The sequence below is a fragment of the Erythrolamprus reginae genome, chromosome 12, assembly GCF_031021105.1.
Source record: "Erythrolamprus reginae isolate rEryReg1 chromosome 12, rEryReg1.hap1, whole genome shotgun sequence".
In the NCBI taxonomy this organism is placed as follows: Eukaryota; Metazoa; Chordata; class Lepidosauria; order Squamata; family Dipsadidae; genus Erythrolamprus; species Erythrolamprus reginae.
In genome coordinates this window covers 31821279-31843537 of record NC_091961.1, presented here as the reverse complement: position 1 = coordinate 31843537, position 22259 = coordinate 31821279, and the positions used below count along the sequence as shown (strand labels likewise).

At 42.0% G+C, this 22259-nt stretch overlaps 1 protein-coding gene across 1 annotated transcript in view; it reads left to right on the top strand.

Annotated features, from left to right (window-relative positions):
• CBL (Cbl proto-oncogene) overlaps window positions 1-22259 on the top strand; it is a 48536-nt gene that overhangs the window by 5437 nt on the left and 20840 nt on the right. The window contains exons 2-6 of the mRNA XM_070765479.1: window positions 4736-4983; window positions 17074-17220; window positions 19734-19890; window positions 20209-20330; window positions 21320-21457. Of these exons, the coding sequence (XP_070621580.1) occupies window positions 4736-4983; window positions 17074-17220; window positions 19734-19890; window positions 20209-20330; window positions 21320-21457 (812 nt within the window). The remainder of the gene's footprint in view (window positions 1-4735; window positions 4984-17073; window positions 17221-19733; window positions 19891-20208; window positions 20331-21319; window positions 21458-22259) is intronic.

Sequence of the window (22259 nt, the reverse complement as noted above, 5' to 3'; positions counted from 1 at the left end):
TCAGCCAAATAATGCCCCGGGTGACATGATTTCATTAATAAACTTGTAATTCATATAATGATATTATCACGTCCTGTACTAAGTCCCTACACAGTGTGAGTACAGCCCAACCAAACCACCGTCTTCACTTCCTCTAGCGTTATTTTGATTGACTAAGACACTCTTCTAATGTTATCCCAATGATCATGATAGATACCTTGATATATCCCCAGCCAGATAATACTTGACTATAATTATTGCTATGACGTTAAATACTTGATGAAGAGCCTCTTGTTCTAGAAATTCCTTGTTCTTAGGAGGGTGACTGTTAAGGAAGGAGAAGAAATATAGTATGTGCTGGCGTTTCTCAACTTTGGCGACTTTAAGATCTGTGGACTTCAACTCCCAGAATTCCCCAGCCAGTTGAAGTCCACAGATCTTAAATTCACCAAGGTGGAGAAATGCTGGTATTTGTTAATGATTTAGCCACCTAAAGTCACTTCTTCAGCAATGAGTGGACATATAATTATGATTGATAAATACAATATTTAATATCCATTTTCTAATCAAAATTCAAGCATCTGTATTCAATCTTAAACTAAAGATGCTAGTTGACCAGTGCAAATAATTAAGAGAAAATATGGATAGTAAATAATGCAGTACAGTACTGTACTATAAAACATTCATACAGATAGTGTAAACTCTAATACCCAAATTTTGGATATGGCACAACTCCATATATGAATGTTGTTCAATAATGGTTTTCAATTGGAATTAAATTTGGGAAATGAATTGTTTATTTTTAGCAATCAAGACTGGTGTGATATATCAACAATAAAACATCTTACTATGTATCTGTTCTAATATTTGAAACAAATTTGATATTCTTTAACATCTTGCTTCTGCATCTCTCAGTATTTATACTCTGCTTCCATTACCGTATACAGTTTTGGGTTAGAAATCATGAGTTTAGGATTGCTAGAGTTCTGTGACAAAAATGAACTTTAATTTAACTATAAATTTATAACTTCAGATTGTGCAGAATGCAGCTGTGAGAGCAATCATGGGCTTTCCCAAATATGCCCATATTACACCAACACTCCGCAGTCTGCATTGGTTGCCGATCAGTTTCCGGTCACAATTCAAAGTGTTGGTTATGACCTATAAAGCCCTTCATGGCACCGGACCAGAATATCTCAGGGACCACCTTCTGCCGCACGAATGCCAGCGACCAGTTAGGTCCCACAGAGTGGGTCTTCTCCGGGTCCCGTCAACTAAAGAATGTCGCTTGGCGGGACCCAGGGGAAGAGCCTTCTCTGTGGCGGCCCCGGCCCTCTGGAACCAACTCCCCCCAAAGATTAGAATTGCCCCCACCCTCTTTGCCTTTCGTAAGCTGCTTAAAACCCACCTCTGCTGCTATGCATGGGGGAATTGAGACCCTCTTCCCCCTAGGCCTTTACAATTCTATGCATGGTATGTATGTATGTATGTTTGGTTTTTTTATATTAATGGGCTTTTAATTATTTCTAACATCAGACTATTATTGTACACTGCTTTATTGTTGCTGTTAGCCGCCCCGAGTCTCCGGAGAGGGGCGGCATACAAATCCAATAAATAAATAAATAAACTACTGAGATTGAATAGAAGTTCTTAAATTGCTTTAAGGGAAAACTTGATTTTATGTTCTACCCTTTGAAAGTAACTAATTGAACTAAATGATAACTAATATTAATGAAAGGTAATATGCCCTTATTTTTCCGACTTGTTAACTTTTCATAGGAGATGGTTATTTTTGGTAATGGTTTCCTAGAAGTCATGAGAATGCATGTATGATGTATATAGCAATTAGATTTATGGCATCTGTGCCACTTCCCATTATTTCTGACGCAGGAACACGGTTTTTTCGGTGCTTTTGATTTCCTGGATAATGCTGTCGTCAGTGAGTCATCTTCACCTTGAGCTATTCAGAATATAAGATGGCTTTACAAAAATAAAACGCAATTTTATTTTATACTTTAGCACACGTTTTCATGGTCTTAAAGGCTTTTTAATGAAAGCATGATCAGACTCGAGTTGAAGTATAATCCATCGTTGTTTTGATTGCGTTGTGCCATTTTTTTTGTTGGCCTATTTAAGAAATGTATATACAGTGTTCCCTCGATTTTCGCGGAGGATGCGTTCCGAGACCGCCCGCGAAAGTCGAATTTCCGTGAAGTAGAGATGCGGAAGTAAATACACAATTTTTGGCTATGAACAGTATCCCAAGCCTTCCCTTAACACTTTAAACCCCTAAATTACAATTTCCCATTCCCTTAGCAACCATTTACATTATTACTCACCATGTTAATTTATTAAAGTTTATTTTTAAAAATGTTTTTTAAAGGCAGACGAAAGTTTGGCAATGACATATGACGTCATCGGGCGGGAAAAACCGTGGTATAGGGGGGAAAAACACGAAGTATTTTTTAATTATTATTTTTGAAAAACCGTGGTACAGACGTTCCGCGAAGTTCGAACCCGCGGAAATCGAGGGAACACTGTAATGGTATCTTGGAGCACTTTGTCCTTTATATTTTAAACTCTAGAGCTTTAAACAATACAAGTTATCATTCTGGAAGTTTTAACAAATGCGGAGTCACATTGGATTGCATGGAGTTGTGCAATGGCTTGGAATTATTTGAATTTTAGTTACAATGTGCATATCTTTAAAAGAAAAATGCAGACTATACCTGAGGAAAGAGGTGACCCATAAATCATATTGAGAAGTGATAGCTAGAAAATTGACCATTACAAAAGCTGGCCAACTCCATAGTTTAGGAGTCTTATTAAAATCCATTTATATGAAAAATGCAGCTGCATAGTAATTTGTGGTTTCTCAAAATGCAGCAGTCTCAAGGGAGTTTAGTTTTCTTGAATGTTAATTTATTATTTGAGAATCTTCCAGGTAGATTATCCATTTTGTTAGGAAAGGCAGCCTGGAATTCTGAGAGTTGAAGTCAACGTATCTAAAAGCCGTCAAGGTGGAGAAACATTGTACTACCTAGCTCCAAAAGAAGGATTTGTAGAATTAGAACAGAATAATGTCATATTTTGTATGCACAGTAGTGAACTTCAATTCAATTCGATTTATTAGATTTGTATGCCGCCCCTCTCCGAAGACTCGGAGAGTCTTTAACTTACTGGTCAGTTAAAGCTACAGCTGATAAAAAAATAACTGATTAGCTGTTTCCACAGTCCATTTCCTTTTTGATAGTTTAGGTGCCAAGTCCTAGCTGCGCTTTAAGATTATTCTCATTAGCCTTCTAATATTTGCAATTTAGCAATGGTCTACATACAGTAGCCCCTTCTTCCCCATCCCAGACTTAGTGCACTGTGTCAAATAGCAACTTGTGGCCTCTTGCAGTAAAATAAAGGCTGTTGTTTCATCAGGTCTTTAAAAAAAAAAATGATATATTGAGCATTGAAAAGTTTCAGTGTTGCCTATTGAAGAACACCTCACCTTAAGAGGAGCTTGGCAAAATATTCCACTGGTCACTCACCCTTTGCTCATCTGCAGTTCCTTGGTCTTCTTTTTTCTCCTGTTCCAAGTGGTTGCTACAACCTGTTGAGCTTTGTAGAGTTACAGTCATGCCCAAAGCTACAAATATTCTCCTTTATTGAATTGCTGATGTGCCCATGTAGTGCAGATCCTTGGGCAAAGGTATCAGTAACCCATTCCTCCTTCTCAAATGATTCTGGGTCATGAACCTTTACAGAGAGCTGGCATGGCGAATGTTCCCCACCAAAGTGCTCCGCTAATAATTGGGTTAGAAATCTAACTTTGCTAAGACGCCACTCTACAGAGCACTGCACAACTAGACACAAGAACAGTTTTTTTCCGAACGCCATCACTCTACTAAACAAATAATTCCCTCGACACTGTCAAACTTTCTACTAAATCTGCACTTCTATTCTACTAGTTTTTCTCATCATTCCTTTCACCCATTTCCTCCCAGGTTGACTGTATGACTGTAACTTGTTGCTTAGATCCTAAGATTTTTATTAATATTGCTTCTTCATTGCTTATTTGACCCCTATGACAATCATTAAGTGTTGTACCACATGATTCTTGACAAATGTATATTTTATTTTATGTATGCTGAGAGCATATGCGCCAAGACAAATTCCTTGTGTGTCCAATCACACTTGGCCAATAAAAATTCTATTCTATTCTATTCTTGAGTGGGCATAGAAAGTCAAGAGGCTGGTACGTTTCTCTCTTAAATGAAACCTTTTTCCTGCCTCGCTCTTTTGGTGCTTTGTGTACACTGTCTCAAAAAAGCTGATGATGGAATAGGAGTCGCTTCGACAACTTTTAAATGGCCTCTTAATGTCTTTGTGGGAGAAGTTTATGTGACAAATGGTAGGCTACACCAGTGTTTCCCAACCTTGGCCACTTGAAGATATCTGGACTTCAACTCCCAGAATTCCCCAGCCAGCATTTGTTGGCTGGGGAATTCTGGGAGTTGAAGTCCAAATATCTTCAAGTGGCCAAGGTTGGGAAACACTGGGCTACTACACCACAGACATCTTTTTGATTTGAACGGAGCTCTTTGTAGATTTCAAATGTGTGAATCCGAGTGTGTAGCTTGTAGGTTCAACCTCTCGCAGGCTGTTATTGTCAGAATGCATTCTTAAATTTCAAAACAGCACTGACCGTGCGGAAGGCTGTTTTTTTTTTTACATGTTGATTATGTTTGCTCTTTACACTTCTTAGGTTGTGCGTTTATGTCAGAACCCCAAGTTGGCACTAAAGAACAGTCCTCCCTACATTCTAGACCTGCTCCCCGACACCTACCAGCATCTGCGGACCATCCTGTCCTGCTACGAGGGGAAGATGGAGACTCTGGGAGAGAACGAATACTTCCGGGTGTTTATGGAAAACCTGATGAAGAAGACAAAACAAACCATCAGCCTCTTTAAAGAAGGAAAAGAAAGGATGTACGAAGAGAATTCCCAGCCTAGGTAATGCTGGCTTGTGCTGGAATTTATCCGTAGTAGCCCAGAGCACGCTTGGGTCTGGGGAAGTCCCCTTGCTTCTTTCCAAATTCCTTACTTTGGTATGCTTTTGCTTCATGTAAACGTTTGGTTTTCCCCTGAATTTTATGTTTCCCTGGCAGCTCAACAGCTTGCTGCTCTGCTTGTCCATTTTCACTGAAATCTCCATGTCCATGCTTTAGTTTAAAACCGCTTGCATCTTGAAGATGCTGGGATTTGCAAGGTAGATTATGTGCAAAAAATGAGTTCGGTTGATAAGCCAGCTAATGCTCTGCGAAATTAGTAAATAAATGTTGATAAGGGGGCTATCTGAACTTGGTTGTTTTCTTGCAGATGTTTCATTACCCAAAGCAATTATTTATTCATTCGTTTGTTTGTTTGTTTATTGGGTTTGTATGCCGCCCCTCTCCGATGATGCTACCTAGTTTGGGTAATGACACATTTGCAAGAAAGCCACCAAGCTCAGAGTACACCAGGGACCCCTCACTTCAACCCTCAGCTACAAATATTCTCAAAGCAATTTATAAGGATAATATAGCTTATATTAGGGTAAATGGTAATAGAACAGAGAAGGTTAAAATTCAGAACGGAACTAAGCAGGGTTGCCCACTATCCCCAATGTTATTTGCATTGGCAATTGAGGTCTTAGCAAATAAAATTAGAAATGACAAGGAGTGGAGAGGTTACCAAATAGGAAAACTTGAATTAAAATTAAATCTTTTTGCAGATGATACTATAGTATTGACTGAAACCCCAATTGAAATGATGAAAAGAATAAAGTTTTTATTCCAGGAATTCAAAGACCAGTCGGGTCTTACAGTTAATATAGAGAAATCAGAGATAATTTGTTTAAATACAGGCCCTAAAGAGCAAATTGAGATAGAAAAAGTGTCAGGATTGAAACTAGGACGTAAAAAAAAAAAAGCTACAAATATTCTCCTTTATTGAATTGCTCATGTGCCCATTCACTGCTAGCGAAAATAGGTCTGTCCAAATAAAATATCCGTCGATATAATGAATATAATAAATTAAATAAATTCTGTACTATAATATATATAATATATAGATATCACACGTTAAGCAAGTACAGACAATGGATGCCTGTGGAGATTCTCGGTCATCCAGGTCACAGTTGTCCCAAAGGTTCTTTTTCAAAGGACAAGTGGACTTTGTTTTGCTTGAAGACATTTCACTTCTCATCCTCCAGTTCCATTCAGCTCCGTGTTTCAGTCAGAACTGAAGAAGCTGCCTGGGTGAGAAGCAAAACGTCTTCAAGCAAAACGAAGGAATCCCAATTGCCTTTTGAAAAAAGCACCTTTGGGTACAGACAATGAAATGAGGAGAGAAGAAAATGTATGTTTGAACTTTTGGCTAAAACCTGCCTTATTATTTTCTCTAGGTCAGTGTTTCCCAACCTTGACAACTTGGAGATATCTGAATTCTGGGAGTTGAAGTCCAGATATCTTCAAGTTGCCAAGGTTGGGAAACACTACTCCATCTGTTTATTCTAATCATTTGTCAGCCACCTCTCTCTGTAGGCTCCTCAGAGAGAGCTCTATCAAAAAATGCAGCTTTTGTTTTTCATTTTGCAAGAGGGACAGGCAATTTCCAGCCTGCTTTGAAGAATTGGCAGGTGGCCATTTTCATCGGTGGTGATTACATTTTTTAAAATTAGGGTTTAAGCTTCAATGTGGCAATAGGATTTTTGAGATGTGTGGACTGATGCTGGAAGACACGTGGGAAGAGGTGGCTGGCCGAGCTGTGTTGATTAAAAAAACCATCTCTTTGGGGGAAAGATCAAAAGCAACGTGAGAAAATATTATTTGACTGAAAGAGTAGTAGATGCTTGGAACAAACTTCCAGCAGACGTGGTTGGCCAATCCACAGTCACTGAATTGAAACATGCCTGGGATAAACATCTATCCATTGTAAGATAAAATACAGGAAATAGTATAAGGGCAGACTAGATGGACCATGAGGTCTTTTTCTCCCGTCAGTCTTCTATGTTTCTATGTTTCTCTTAATGCTGATGTAGAATCCCAGCTGTCCCCCAGCCCCGGTTCCCAACAGAGTGCTGAGACAATGTCAAATAATACTTTATAAACCAAGCATCTTTTGAAACACCGTTTGGGGCAGCGCTCGAAATAAACAACCCCGGGGCTTCATGGTTACCACAGTGCAAGCCATATTTTCCACTTCTGCACGGGCTACCTTTAGAATGAGGAAAGCATCGAGCCTTGTGGTTGGAGCCATAAATAGAGCTGGGTTCTCTCCGCTGTTCTTAAAGCTTAGTTTCATTTTAGGCCAGAAGCCCTTTCTGGCTTATTTGATGTGCAAAAGCTGATGTCAGGGAAGGTGGGCTAGTTTATGCTGAGAATTTTGGTCTCTCCAAGACCCTTGGAAGCTGTCGAGTGCCATTTTCATGTTTGTATATTGTTTTTTAAAAGCAATCGTTTGGAAAGCCATAGTTAAGTCTCTATCACACAATACTATGGGGCCCCCCCTAAAGCTCATAGGTAAGAAAGTGAGGACAAATCAAGGGAAATATTTCTTCACCCAGAGGGTCCTTGGTTGATGGAATTCACTTCCAGAAGAGGTCGTGACAGCTGTCAACCTTGATAGCTTCAAGGCAGGATTAGACAGATTCATGAATGCCAAGCATATCAGTGGTTATTGAAATGGATGTCCATGTGCCGCCTCTATGTTGGTTGAGGCAGGCAGGATTCCCTTGAGTACCATTTGTTGGGGGTTGAAGGAAAGGGAGGGTCTTGCCTTCTCTTTCTGCTCAAGATCCCCATGGACAATTGGTGGGCCACTGTGTGACACAGAATGCTGGACTCGATGGGCTTTGGCCTGATTCAGCAGGGCTCTTCTTAGGTTCTTACGTATGTTCTAAGTCTTTTTTGTGGCACGTAAGTCAGTTGCTATCTCTGGCTTGGGTGCCAGGAATTCAGTAAAGCCTTGGTTGCTCCAAACTGCAACAGTGCAGAGTAAGTAGTTATGGTTAATTAATTAATGACCCTTTGGTCCTTAATATGAGTCATTTGTTGTGTACATTTGCAACTGGAGTGGGGCTTGTTCCTAAGACCCCAGCCTTCCTTGTTGCTTGCTTGAGCCAAGGCTGAGACAAAAGACTGGATCTTGTTGGTACATTGTGAATGTTAAACATACATCAGGGTTTGTTTCTAACAGCCACTCTTATTCTCACAGAGTTCTGCAAGGGATTTGACTGAACCCTAATCCCCTAGAGCAGTGATGGCAAACCCTTCTTCCCTTGGGGTGTGCCTGCATGCCAAATTCAATGCTCCCCACACACCCCAACCCTATGTGCATACATGTGCAATCATCCCCATTCTGCCTCGCCCTGTTCATGTGTGCCCAACCCCTGTGCTCCTCCACGAATGCATGCATGACCCCCCCCCGTGCCCGATTTTGGGCCTAGCAGGTTTCCCTGAACCCTCCAGAGGGCGGAAACAGCCGCCCCCCTGGAGGGCCTCCGGAGGCTGAAAATGGCCTGTTTCTCAATTTCCAGTGTGCCTCGCAGGCCCATTTTTCGCCCACCAGGCTGTCCTGGTGCCTCCAGAAGCCAAAAATGGCCTCCCCTGCTCCCCCGAGGCCCTCTGGAGGCCAAAACACCTTCCTAGAGCTTCCGTGTGAGCCCAGTACTTACCTGATATCCAAAATGGGCCACGTGGGGACTCCTTGGAGGGGAGGGGCAGCTGGGCGGGGCGCATGCATACTGGAACTAACCGAAGGAACCCACTCATGTGCCCGCAGACATCTCTCTGCGTGTCCCAGGCTTGCCGTCATGGCCCTGGAGGGTATGGCTTGATTTCGAACACGGGTCATAAAAATTAATGCCTCCATCCAGGTTTCAGCTGTTGATGTTATGATTTTACTGTAACATGGGGGAATGGTACATTAGAAGAATGTCCAGCTCTAAAGAAATGGTCTCTTAGGATTTGTAAATTCTCTCTCTGCCCCCTCTTCTTTTTAAAAAGAAAACATAAGAGGTGAGGAGCATTTAAAGCCAATAGAAGCCAAGGTGTTGAGTTCCTTGTCTCTGGTATGTTTGTGTGTATGTTTGGTTTTATTATAAGGGTTTTTAGTTGTTTTATTAATTGGATTTCTACATGCTGTTTTTATCATTGTTGTTAGCCGCCCCGAGTCTGCAGAGAGGGGTGGCATACAAATCCAATAAATAATAATAAAATAATAATAATAATAATAATAATAATAATAATAATAATAATAATCCTGTGGTAAGACCAGGGGCTTGGGGATCTGTGCAAGATTTCATGCTTGTCTTTAGCTGTAGGGCTTAATCCATACAGGAAAAAGCTGCAGATATACCCAGTGTGTTTATATATATATAAAATACGTGCAGCTCCATGTAGGAAGGAAGCTGGTCTTATTCAGGGTTTTTTCCCTTTTTGAAATATGCACAGCTATCGTGTTTAATGTACTCAAAGCATTAGACACACACACACCCGCCCCCCATTCAGAAGCAAGTCGGCTACTACCGCAATCATTTTGCTCCTTAATGTGCATCGCTGAATCAGGGAAACACAATAAGGCATTGGTGAGGCCGCCTATCCGAGTCTGCGGTTAAAAACACCGTCTGCCCCTTCCTTCAAATTAACCCTCCAGAACGTAGCCAACTGGTAACCACCTACTTCTGCATTTCAATTAGCGCTTCTTTGGGAAAGTTCAAAAGATGCCCATTGGGGGGGAAAAGACGTTGTTTTTCTTGCCAGATTGTCGGAAAGGAATGTGAACTGTTTGCTGTCTAAGAATGAAGAAAATGTTACTTCGGTGGGGGTCTGTGGTACTCTGGCCAGAAATGAGAAAAACACGTCCTGTTGCCCATTCTACCACCCCGGCTTTTCTTTTAAAATGGCTTAGAATGGGCCAAATCACAAATGAAAAGATGGGTGAGCCTTTACTGATGGTCCATCCGCCTTTCCCAAACATCCTGATGAATGGAACTTCAGTTGCCATGAGCTCAAGCTAACCATGGCTTCTGTTGGTATGGTCTGCAGGACATTAAATTTGGAGGTCAGGTTATAGAAGTGCTGTTTGTTTGTTTGTTTGTTTGTATGTTGGTTGGTTGGTTGGTTGGTTGGTTGGTTGATTGGTTGATTGATTGATTGATTGATTGTTAGAGTTGGAAGGGACCATGCAGGTCATCAAGTCCAACCCCCTGCCTAAGCAGTTTGTAAGTAGAAGCAATTTTTCCCATAGGAATCAATGTAAAAGCAAATAATGTGTGTAAACCCATTAGGAAAGAAATAAAAGGTCAGAATTGGAGTGGGAGGAGGAAGAAGAAGAGGAAGAAGAAGAGGAGGACAGTCGCTGCCCAGAGCGAAAGGAGCGTTTTCCTTTCTCTGGGCACTGGCAGAGGTTTATTCCCTCTCCAAGCGCCCAGAGAAAGGAAAACGCTTTGTTCGCTCTGGACTGCCAAAGCCTCCTTAAGCGCCACCGAAAGGCTCCTCTGGCAGCCCAGAAAAGCCCAAAATGGCCAGGATTAAAGAGGGAATGGCAGGAAACTGGCCGGGCCTTCATGCCGCTCTCAAATTTCCTGGGAAATTTTTCCGGGCTCGGGTTCTTAAGTAGAAAATGCTTCTTAAGAAGAGGCAAAAAAAAAAATCTTGAACACCCGGTTCTTATCTAGAAAAGTTCTTAAGTAGAGGTACCACTATATACTTGTGTGAAATATATACGCTCCGTTTAGTTTTCTGTGCTTCTCTAGAAAGCAACATATTCTGTGAAAAGTAGAATTTGAAATTGTGTGTTGAAAAGCTGAATTGAGTGTAGTTGCGCATTTATTTTTTCTACAAAGTTGATTACGATGGGGAGCAGGCTCTGAAGCTGCAGGAAGTGTATACACACGTCAACAGACAATTTTTAAATAGGGACTTGCTCAGCATTCCTGAGGGGTGAATTCACCCTAGCTGGAGCCTCCATGCAATATGCTGTCATTGGAAGGCCAGGCACCAATTTAACCACCTTGGTGGAACCTGTTAGTTGGATCAGAGGTGAAAAGCACAGGGCTCCCAGGTGACACCATTCTGGTGAGGCCTGGGTTTTTAAGAAATGTGCTATCTCCATATTTGATGCTTCATTGTGAAAGCACACCTGAAACAAGGTTTTTTTATCCACCCTGTTACATTCTCAACTGCAAGTAGCCAGGAATAAAGGGCCCATTTTTCCTCTCCCACCCTTTGTGCTGATCTTTCAGACCCCTGTTTACTTTCTCGGTCTAATTTTATTTATTTATTTAATTATTTATTTATTTATTTATTTATTTGATTTGTATGCCGCCCCTCTCCGTAGGCTCGGGGTGGCTCACAACACAATAAAACAGTTCATGACAAATCTAATAATTTACAATTTAAAATATTTTTAAAAACCCCATTATTAAGCAGACATACATACAAACATACCATACATAAATTGTATATGCCCGGGGGAGATATCTCAGTTCCCCCATGCCTGATGACAAAGGTGGGTTTTGAGGAGTTTACGAAAGGCAAGGAGGGTAGGGGCAGTTCTAATCTCTGGGGGGAGCTGGTTCCAGAGAGTCGGGGCTGCCACAGAGAAGGCTCTTCCCCAGGGGCCCGCCAACCGACATTGTTTAGTCGACGGGACCCGGAGAAGGCCAATTCCGTGGGACCTAATCAGTCGCTGGGATTCGTGCAGCAGAAGGCGGTCTCGGAGATATTCTGGTCCGGTGCCATGAAGGGCTGATGTCAAACCTGCCCCCCCCTCCCCTCCACGCCCCAATTGGAGGAGAGCCTTGGCTTTCCCTTCTGAACATCTTGCATCTTTATCGCTCCGTGAATTGAATCCTTCCGCCCCTGAGCCAGCACATCTGGCTTCCCTGGAAAAGGAAAGACGCTGGTGTGTGTTTAAAGCTAATAACAGTGCAGACCAGTAGAAACAACATGCATTATCTTTTCTGTGGGGGCAGCAGTCTTGTTTCCTCTCATCCGTCTTTCAGTTTGGACGTTTTGAATAAACAGCGATTGCTGGGCCAGATTTGCTTACACAAGCTGTCCCCAGGTACGTCTTCTGTCTCCCTCGCCCAGCGTAAACAAGGAAGCATCGTTGTTATTTTTAGACAGGATATTTATATTGTTTCAGAGATCTCTCTCTCTCTCTCGTGCTTTTAAGTCCATTCATAACATTTGCATTTATGAAGATCTCAAATCGCTCCTGTTGTTTTGTTTGGTTTTGTTTTGTTTACCCAACCCTCCGTCTTCCAACTTTGTAACCTGCCTTTTGAAACATGTTTTGTCAAAACACCATTTGTTTCCTTACCCTAGCAGTCTGGTTCTGCAAGGAATTTTACTCCAAACGGAAGCATAGATGTTTAGGGCTAAGGTTGGAATAGTAGCGGCGTGTTTAATTTGAATTAAATAATGCACTCGGGGAAAAGGAATCCTCAATCTGAGTATTGCATTGGAAGTTCTGTGTTAGCAAAAACTTCAGAAGAGAAGGATTTAGGGGTAGTGATTTCTGACAGTCTCAAAATGGGTGAGCAGTGTGGCCGGGCAGTAGGAAAAGCAAGTAGGATGCTTGGCTGCATAGCTAGAGGTATAACAAGCAGGATCCCCTTATATAGAACGCTGGTGAGACCACATTTGGAATACTGTGTTCAGTTCTGGAGACCTCACCTAAAAAAAGATATTGACAAAATTGAACGGGTCCAAAGACGGGCTACAAGAATGGTGGAAGGTCTTAAGCATAAAACGTATCAGGAAAGACTTAATGAACTCCATCTGTATAGTCTAAAGGGCAGAAGGAAAAGAGGGGACATGATCGAAACATTTAAATATGTTAAAGGGTTAAATAAGGTTCAGGAGGGAAGTGTTTTTAATAGGAAAGTGAACACAAGAACAAGGGGACACAATTTGAAGTTAGTTGGGGGAAAGATCAAAAGCAACGTGAGAAAATATTATTTCACTGAAAGAGTAGTAGATCCTTGGAACAAACCTCCAGCAGACGTGGTTGGTACATCCACAGTAACTGAATTTAAACATGCCTGGGATAAACATATATCCATTGTAAGATAAAATACAGGAAATAGTATAAGGGCAGACTAGATGGGCCATGAGGTATTTTTCTGCTGTCAGACTTCTATGTTTCTATGAATTGCTCGTGTTCTGCTAGAGCTGCTTTTAAATTTGCCGACTATATCCACTCTTCTCTTAGGGAAGTAGCAATAGGGTCATTCTTTGTCAAGTGGGCCAGATGTCCACTTGATTGATTTTTGCAGCTTTACCCAGAAGAGAGAAATTCTACAAAGTGTTTACAGGCTGTGTCAATGCAGATTGTCATGTGTGCTTCCCTTGCTTAATTTAGTTTCTGCTAGTCATATGAGTGGAATTAGCAGTCTGTGGTAGTAATGGCTGAGACAGTTCTTAGTTTTTCTCATCATTCCTATCACCCATTTCCTCCCATGTTGACTGTACGACTGTAACCTGTTGCTTATATCCTAAGATTTTTATTAATATTGCTTCTTCATTGCTTATTTGACCCCTATGACAATCATTAAGTGTTGTACCACATGATTCTTGACAAATGTATATTTTATTTTATCTACGCTGAGAGCATCTGCACCAAGACAAATTCCTTGTGTGTCCAATCACACTTGGCCAATAAAATTCTATCCTATTCTATTCTATTCTATTCTATTCTATTCTATTCTAGTGCTTTGCTACTTGAAGCTGCCTGGTATTCCAGAGAGTTAGGATATCTGGCTCGTCCCCCATATAATACGAGGATCTCACTTAATCTGGATTTGTAATTATTGTTATGATTTTATTATTTATTAGATTTGCATGCCACCCCTCTCTGAAGACTCGGAGCGGCTCACAACAGGAATACAAAATGCAAATCCAATGATTAAAAAGCAAAACAGTTAAAAACCCTTGATTTAAAAACACTCATAAAACCTCATGATTGTCCTGATGTTTGATTTTAGGAAAGGCGATCCAAGGCAGACACGTTTTTCTCTGCAGAGGCACCAGCTGACATTGAGGGCATTATTTCTTTTTCCTGCTGAATGTAATAAAGCTAAGTTAATGGACTTCAGAAGTTAATGGACTACAGAACTTCCTCAGAAGGAAGTTCTGTAGGAGCTAGTTAGATGCGTGGAAGGATGGTTTTAAAGATTTACGAGTGCAGTGGGTTGACATCTCCGTGACTTCTGCAAGGCAAGCTGTTATCATGGTAATTTTTTTTTTAATCCAGCAAACAGGAAGCCGGAAAAGAACAGCCTACTGCAGGTCAGAGGCAAAAGCAGCAGAAAAAAACAAAAAAATACTAAACTCAGAGAAATGAGGCCCTGGTAAAGGCTGCAGTTCCACTGAGAGCTTGTTTGACCTCTTGACTTTTTTGCAGGATATCCAGAGCCAGAAAATAATGGAAGAATCCTGTGCTCAGTTCTGGAGAGTTCCTACAAAAAGATATGGATAAAATTGAACAGGTCCAAAATACAAGAAAGAGGGGCACAATCTGAGGTTATTTGGGGGAAAGATCAGAAGCAACATGAGAAAATATTATTTTACTGTACTGAAAGAGTGGTAGATGCTTGGAACAAACTTCCAGCAGACGTGGTTGGTAAATCTACAGGAACTGAATGTAAACATGCCTGGGATAAACGTATATCCATCCTAAGATAAAATACAAGAAATAGTATAAGGGCAGACTAGATGGACCAGGAGGCTTAAATCCATTAAATCATTAAAAATTTTAAATCCATTAAAAATTCATAAAATTCTTCTACACTACTACTGTACTCTATTAAAGAAACTGATAGGATATCCCATGTAGTTCCAGCTGAGAAACATTACAGAATGACTGTTTAATGCAAAGGGTGGGTTTTAAAAGTCCAAATACTTGTTAAATACATTAAAAGATATCTTTCCTCTACTTCATGGAAATTTGTTTTTCACAGGTGGTCTTGGAACGCGTCCCCAGCAAAAAACGAGGGACCACTGCATTATTATTTCCTTATCAACCACTGTCTTGGCACCACTCTCACTTTCTAATTAATATACTTTCTCAAGGGGAACCTCCCACAGAATCCAGGAATGCCTGTGAGATTCACATGAGAGAGAGAGAGAGCGAGCTCAGAAAGAAGCGAGGGAAGCTATTAATGCTTCTAGGTAGCCAATCACTCCGGACAGTCTAAAAATACGAAGGGAAAGGCCGGTTTCTGAGATACGAGGCCTGGCTCTGGGCCAGAGTGATGAGTCTGCTATCCAAGAAGGTGGAGTTGAGACTTTGGGCATCAAACTCCTGAAGGCTTAACCAGACGCCAGAATTAAAAATGAACACCCTGTTCCATATGCCACATCAAAGCAAGGGATGGTCTGCTTTTTCACTTCTCTCTGCTTGGATCTCCTCTTCAGAAACATAGAAGATTGACGGCAGAAAAAGACCTCCTGGTCCATCTAGTCTGCCCTTATACTATTTCCTGTATTTTATCTTAGGATGGATCTATGTTTATCCCAGGCATGTTTAAATTCAGTTCCTTTGGATTTATCTACCACCTCTGCTGGAAGTTTGTTCTAAGGATCTACTACTCTTTCAGTAAAATAATGAATTAGTCCAGAGGTAATACTGCAAATACTCTGAGGACACTGGCAGAAGAGATCACCCTTGGGCAAAGAAAGGGAGAGGCTTTAGGAATCTGTAGGTTTGAGGGTCCTGCCCTGACTTTCCACGTGTACGAGTGAAATAAATTGTATGGTGTTAACTTCTGTTGTGTTCCTCGTTGATTAAAAGTACCCCAAGTAGCTGCTCCAACGTCTTAAAACCGAAGGGCAGTATGAGTGAAGGAAGGATCTTATCTTTTGAGTTTGGTTGTCATCTGGCACTATTGATTAGAGGATTTACAGAGGGGCCTCCCTCTTGGTGACAGTTGGGGCTGATAATTTTCTAACAGAAGCAGCCCCCTCTGCACCCTAAATATGTACCCTTTTCTTGTATACCTGTGTTGAGTAACCTGAGAGTATGTACTCATAAGGGGACGGCTCTTGTGCGCTCAGTTATGCAAAGCTTAATTCGCTTAATAAAGTGTACTTAAGTTATGATTGGAATTCTTTCGAATGAAATGCTGTCTGGACAGATGGTCATTATATAACACTGATTGAAGGACTTGTAGCTCCTAGCTGGGTGATCGGTTTTCGGCCTTACTTCAAAAGCGTTTTAGCCATTTGCACCTCTGAGTAGGCAAATAAAGAATACCTGAAGAGTTAAAGAGGGCTTGTAAAATTCTATAAAGCTTAAATTTCCAAATTGCCAGGAATTAGAATGCATCGTTAGAAAAAACCAATTCAGAATGTGACCTGAAAAAAAAAATCATCAACGTTGCAGTTTCTTTTTTCGTTTTTGGGGTCGCTGCTTTCCCATGTCATAGCACATAGAAACATAGAAGATTGAAGGCAGAAAAAGACCTCCTGGTCCATCTAGTCTGCCCTTATACTATTTCCTGTATTTTATCTTAGGATGGATATATGTTTATCCCGGGCATGTTTAAATTCAGTTACTGTGGATTTACCAACCACGCCTGTTGGAGGTTTGTTCCAAGCATCTACTACCCTTTCACTCACATAATATTTTCTCCCATTGCTGCTGAACTTTCCCCCAACTAACCTCAGATTGTGTCCCCTTGTTCTTGTGTTCACTTTCCTATTAAAAACACTTCCCTCCTGAACCTTATTTAACCCTTTAACCTATTTCAATATTTCGATCATGTCCCCCCCTTTCCCTTCTGTCCTCCAGACTATACAGATGGAGTTCATGAAGTCTTTCCTGATACGTTTTATGCTTAAGACCTTCCACCATTCCTGTAGCCCGTCTTTGGACCCCTTCAATTTTATCCATATCTTTTTGTAGGCGAGGTCTCCAGAACTGGACACAGGATTCCAAATGGGGTCTCACCAGCGCTCTATACACATGTATTTGTTTAATTTGTATGCCTCTTGTTTCACTCTCCAGAGTGACTCTAGGGGGGCTGACAGGTGTTTTTTTCTGTCCTTGCAGGCGCAACCTGACCAAATTGTCCCTGATCTTCAGCCACATGCTGGCGGAACTGAAGGGCATATTTCCAAACGGACTCTTCCAAGGAGACACTTTCCGAATCACAAAGGCAGACGCAGCCGAGTTTTGGAGAAAAGCCTTTGAGGAGAAGTAAGTACAATTTCCAACATGAGCTGCTGGGCCTCCGACAGTTCTTCAAGCAACTCCATAACTGGAGTGGGTTTCTCTCTCGTGGTTTTGCTGCATCCGACATGTGGAAGATGGAACCCCAAAACTACCAGACCGGGAGTGTCAAACCACAAGGGCCACGGGCCGGATTCACCCTGCAATGTGGTTGGATCTGGGCCGAAGGGCCATCCTGGAAAATGTAAGGGGGCTGTTGTTTCGGCCCAGTTTACTCAGTGCAAAGAGGAAACATGGCAGCAGTTTGGGGAGTGGCATCAACCTGGCCACGGCTACCCATTGGGCATTCCCCCCCTCCCCTCGGTCAACCACAGCTCTAATGTAGCCCTCAATGAAATTGAGTTTGACAACTCTTTACTATAAACCAGAGGTCTTCAAACTTGGCAATTTTAAGACTTGTGGACTTCAACTCCCAGAATTCTCCAGCCATTATAGCTGGCTAGAGAATTCTGGGAGTTGAAGTCCACAAGTCTTAAACTTGCCAAGTTTGGGGACCCCTGCTATAGACTGTCAAGGCTGGGTGAGGCCATTCACGTATTTCTTTGAAATTATCTGACCCTAGCCCCCACTCTTATAGGGTTAAAATACACCCCATCACACACACAAACACACACACACAGCTTTGGGGTAATCTTTAGCCTTATCCTTTCCTTGATAAAGAAGGGTTGACTTTGGGGAAAAGATTTGTTCATGGCAGATTTGTTGAAGGAATTGATGTTTCACTCGGCTTCAAGAGGCTACACTGCCCATAACTATAGAGGTTTATTTCTGGAGATTAATTTTGATTGCATTCCAGATTCAAAGTTTTTCCCATATGAAATACGCACAACGGATCTGCAAATTAAGACGTATGAAATATGTGAACCTCATAACCTTGCCTGCAAGCCGCTGGGCTTCCTTCATTCCTTCCTTCATTTAGTATCTCAGAACAGTTATTTAGATGTCAGAGATCTTGTTGAGATGCAGTTATGTGACATTCCTTTTATACTGCTCTTACGTCAGTAGCTGCTTTTAACCAGTTATTGGACAAATTAGGGATTATAACTGATGTTGCCTGCTCTCAGTAATTGTACATTATTTCTCTTCGGTTTTGGAACAAATGTACCTGCATTTGTGTATTTCCATTCTTATTTATTTATTTACTTACTTACTTATTTACTTACTTATTTACTTATTTACTTACTTATTTACTTAATAACTTGCTTACTTATTTATTTATTTACTTACTTACTTACTTACTTACTTACTTACTTACTTACTTACTTACTTACTTTATTTATTGGATTTGTATGCCGCCCCTCTCCGTAGACTCGGGGCGGCTAACAACAGTAATAAAAAACATCATATAAATCCAATATTAAAACAACTAAAAAACCCTTATTGTAAAACCAAACATCCCTACAAACAAACATAACATAAAGGCCTAGGGGGAAAGAATATCACAATTCCCCCATGCCTGACGGCAGAGGTGGGTTTTAAGGAACTTAGGAAAGGCAAGGAGGGTGGGGACAATTCTAATCTCCGGGGGGGGGGGGGAGTTGGTTCCAGAGGGCCGGGGCCACCACAGAGAAGGCTTTTCCCCTGGGCCCTGCCAAACGACATTGTTTTGTTGACGGGACCCGGAGAAGGTCCACTCTGAGGGACCTAACCGGTCGCTGGGATTCATTCTGGTGGTAGTGAATCTATTTGCATGGGCTTGGATGGTTTTAAGAGCAATTTATGGGAGACACTATAACATCCAGTATCAGAAGTAATGTGCGCTTTAAATATTTATGGCTAGGATACATGAGTGGGACGGAGCTTTTCCTATTCAGCGACTTCCTAGAGCATAGTCATTTTAAGGTATGTGGACTTCAACTCCCAGAAGACCCCTGGAGGTCCACACATCTTGAAATGGCTAAGGTTGGGCAACACTGTCCTATTTGAATCTGATTAGCTCTTCTAGGAAAGGCAGCAGTGGAAGATGAAAGAAGTCTTTTGTTTGATTTAGCAGATGTTTTAAGTCCCTATGCTGTAAAAGAAATCTGTCTGTCTGTCTGATTGTCTGTCTGTCTCCATCCATTCATCTGTCCATCCATCCTTCCTTCCTTCCTTCCTTCCATCCATCCATCCATCCATCCATCCATCCATCCATCTATCTATCTATCTATCTATCTATCTATCTATCTATCTGTATATGTTTGGTTTTTAATAAGGGTTTTTTAGTGGTTTTAAATATTAGATTTATTACATGCTATTTTTATTATTGTTGTTAGCCGCCCCGAGTCTATGGAGAGGGACGGCATACAAATCTAATAAATAAAATAAATAAATAAATAAATATCTATCTAACCACATGTACGCACACAAACAAGCAAACAAGCTAATGGCCAATATGTGTACCAATTTTGGTTGAAATTGCTCAAAGCATTCCAGAGTTATGCTGAAACCTACCTACATGCAGCCTTTTTTATATACATAGATTTTTATCCCACTGTTAGGACCATTGTCCCATGGAAAACCTTCCGCCAAGCCCTACATGAAGTCCACCCCATCAGTTCCGGCCTGGAAGCCATGGCATTGAAATCCACCATTGATCTGACCTGCAACGATTACATTTCGGTGTTCGAATTTGATATTTTTACCCGTCTGTTTCAGGTAAGCTACCTCCCCTGCCCCCCCCCCCTTTTAACTCTTAAGCCACGATTTCCCAAAAGACAGACATTGGTTCACCACTGAAACAGATAACCTGGCACGAGGAATAGCTTTGAATGGGAAAATTGCCGTGCCCCTTTAAATTATCTGCCCCTTTAAATTATCTGCTTTTATTTTACACGTTAACAGTTGAGGTTGAGCGTGGCTGAACTCAATTCACGGAGGGGATTTGACTGTATGGGAAGTGGGATGAGCTACAGTCGGAATGGCTGTTTCCTTGTTGAAATAACTCCCTTCTCACCCACCCACCCACCCACGCAGCCCTGGTCTTCATTGCTCCGAAACTGGAATAGCCTTGCGGTGACTCATCCTGGCTACATGGCCTTCCTGACCTATGACGAGGTCAAAGCCCGGCTTCAGAAGTTCATTCACAAACCTGGAAGGTGAGTGTTTCAAAGGCAGCCTTACAAACCTCCGTTCATGTTCTGGGGAAGCATTTGAAATGATCCTAAATTTGAAACACCATAAATTGAAGTTGCAGGGTTGGGCATATTGATGATTCATTTATTTGTCAATCCAATTTAGATACCGTCCATCTCCAGGGTGAGACATTCCTCAGTAGGGATCCTCCTAGAGCAGTGATTTTCAACCTTTTTTGAACCACATTTTTTACATTTACAAAATCCTGGGGCACACCACCAACCAAAATGACACAAAATGACACTCTAAGACACTCTCCTCTCTTTTTCTATCCCTGTCTTCTCCCCCTCTTGTGTGTGTGTGTGTGTATACATACTCTTGAACCATTTACAAAAACAGGTGAGGGCTGGGGTGTTTTCTCTCTTATTTTTTGGGTGCTTTTCATCATATGCTTTAAATCAAGATCTCTCTCTCTTTTGTTTCTCTCTCTTTCCTCATTCTCTGTCTCAATCGTTTTCTCATTTCTCTTTTTTCCTCCCCTTTTTGCTCATTTCTCTCTCTCTCCCTTCCTCTCCTTTTCTCTCTCTTGCTTTCTCTCTCTTTCTCTCTCTCTCACTTGCTTTCTCTCTCTCTCTCTTTCTTTCTCTCTCTTGCTTTCTTTCTCTCTCTCTCTCTCAGCAAAAAGTTGTGAGACCAGAACCTGAGCTTCCTTCTTCGCGGCACACCTGACCGTGTCTCACGGCACACTAGTGTGCCATGGCACACTGGTTGAAAAACACTGTCCTAGAGGATAATCAAGCAAACTTTTAGAGTATCCAAGAAGTTAGGGACATCCTTGCCACGATTGTCAATGCACATTGAAAGAAGCATTCAGATATTTATGATTGCTGGGATGGGGGTGGGGAGGGAGAGATCTTTTGCTGAGCTGCCATTAAAAAAAAATTCTTCATATGTAAAAAATTCAAATTTGTTTTCTTCATCAATCAATCATATCTTTTTGTTGTTGTTTCAGTTATATTTTTCGTCTGAGTTGTACGCGGCTTGGTCAGTGGGCAATTGGCTACGTCACTGCAGATGGAAACATCCTCCAGACCATCCCCCACAACAAACCTCTTTTTCAAGCACTGATTGACGGCTTCAGGGAAGGCTTGTAAGTGACTTCTTTTTCTTAACTCTATTTAACAAACTTTTCTAGATAGGAACCGGGTGTTCAAGATTTTTTTTGCCTCTTCTCAAGAACCATTTTCCACTTACAAACCCCAGCCTCCGAAACTGTAACCAGAAAAGGCAGGGAGAAGCCTCCGTGGGGCCTCTCTAGGAATCTCCTGGGAGGAAACAGGGTCGGAAAAGGCAGGGAGAAGCCTCCGTGGGTCCTCTCTAGGAATCTCCTGGGAGGAAACAGGGCTGAAAAAGGCAGGAGAAGCCTCCGTGGCGCCTCTCTAGGAATCGCCTGGGAGGAAACAGCCGGAAAAGGTGGGGAGAGGTCTCTGTGGGGCCTCTCTAGGAACCTCCTGGGAGGAAACAGGGCCGGAAAAGGCGGGGAGAACGCTCCGTGGAGCCTCTCTAGGAATCTCCTGAGAGGAAACAGGGCCGGAAAAGGCGGGGAGAAGACTCCGTGGGGCCTCTCTAGGAATCTCCTGGGAGGAAACAGGGCTGGAAAAGGCGGGAAGAAGCCTCTGTGGGGCCTCTCTAGGGATCTCCTGGGAGGAAACAGGGCCGGAAAAGGTGGGGAGGAGCCTCCGTGGGTCCTCTCTAGGAATCTCCTGGGAGGAAACAGGGCCAGAAAAGGTGGGGAGAAGCCTCTGTGGGGCCTCTCTAGGGATCTCCTGGGAGGAAACAGGGCCAGAAAAGGTGGGGAGAAGCCTCTGTGGGTCCTCTCTAGGAATCTCCTGGGAGGAAAGAGGGCCAGAAAAGGTGGGGAGAAGCCTCTGTGGGGCCTCTCTAGGAATCTC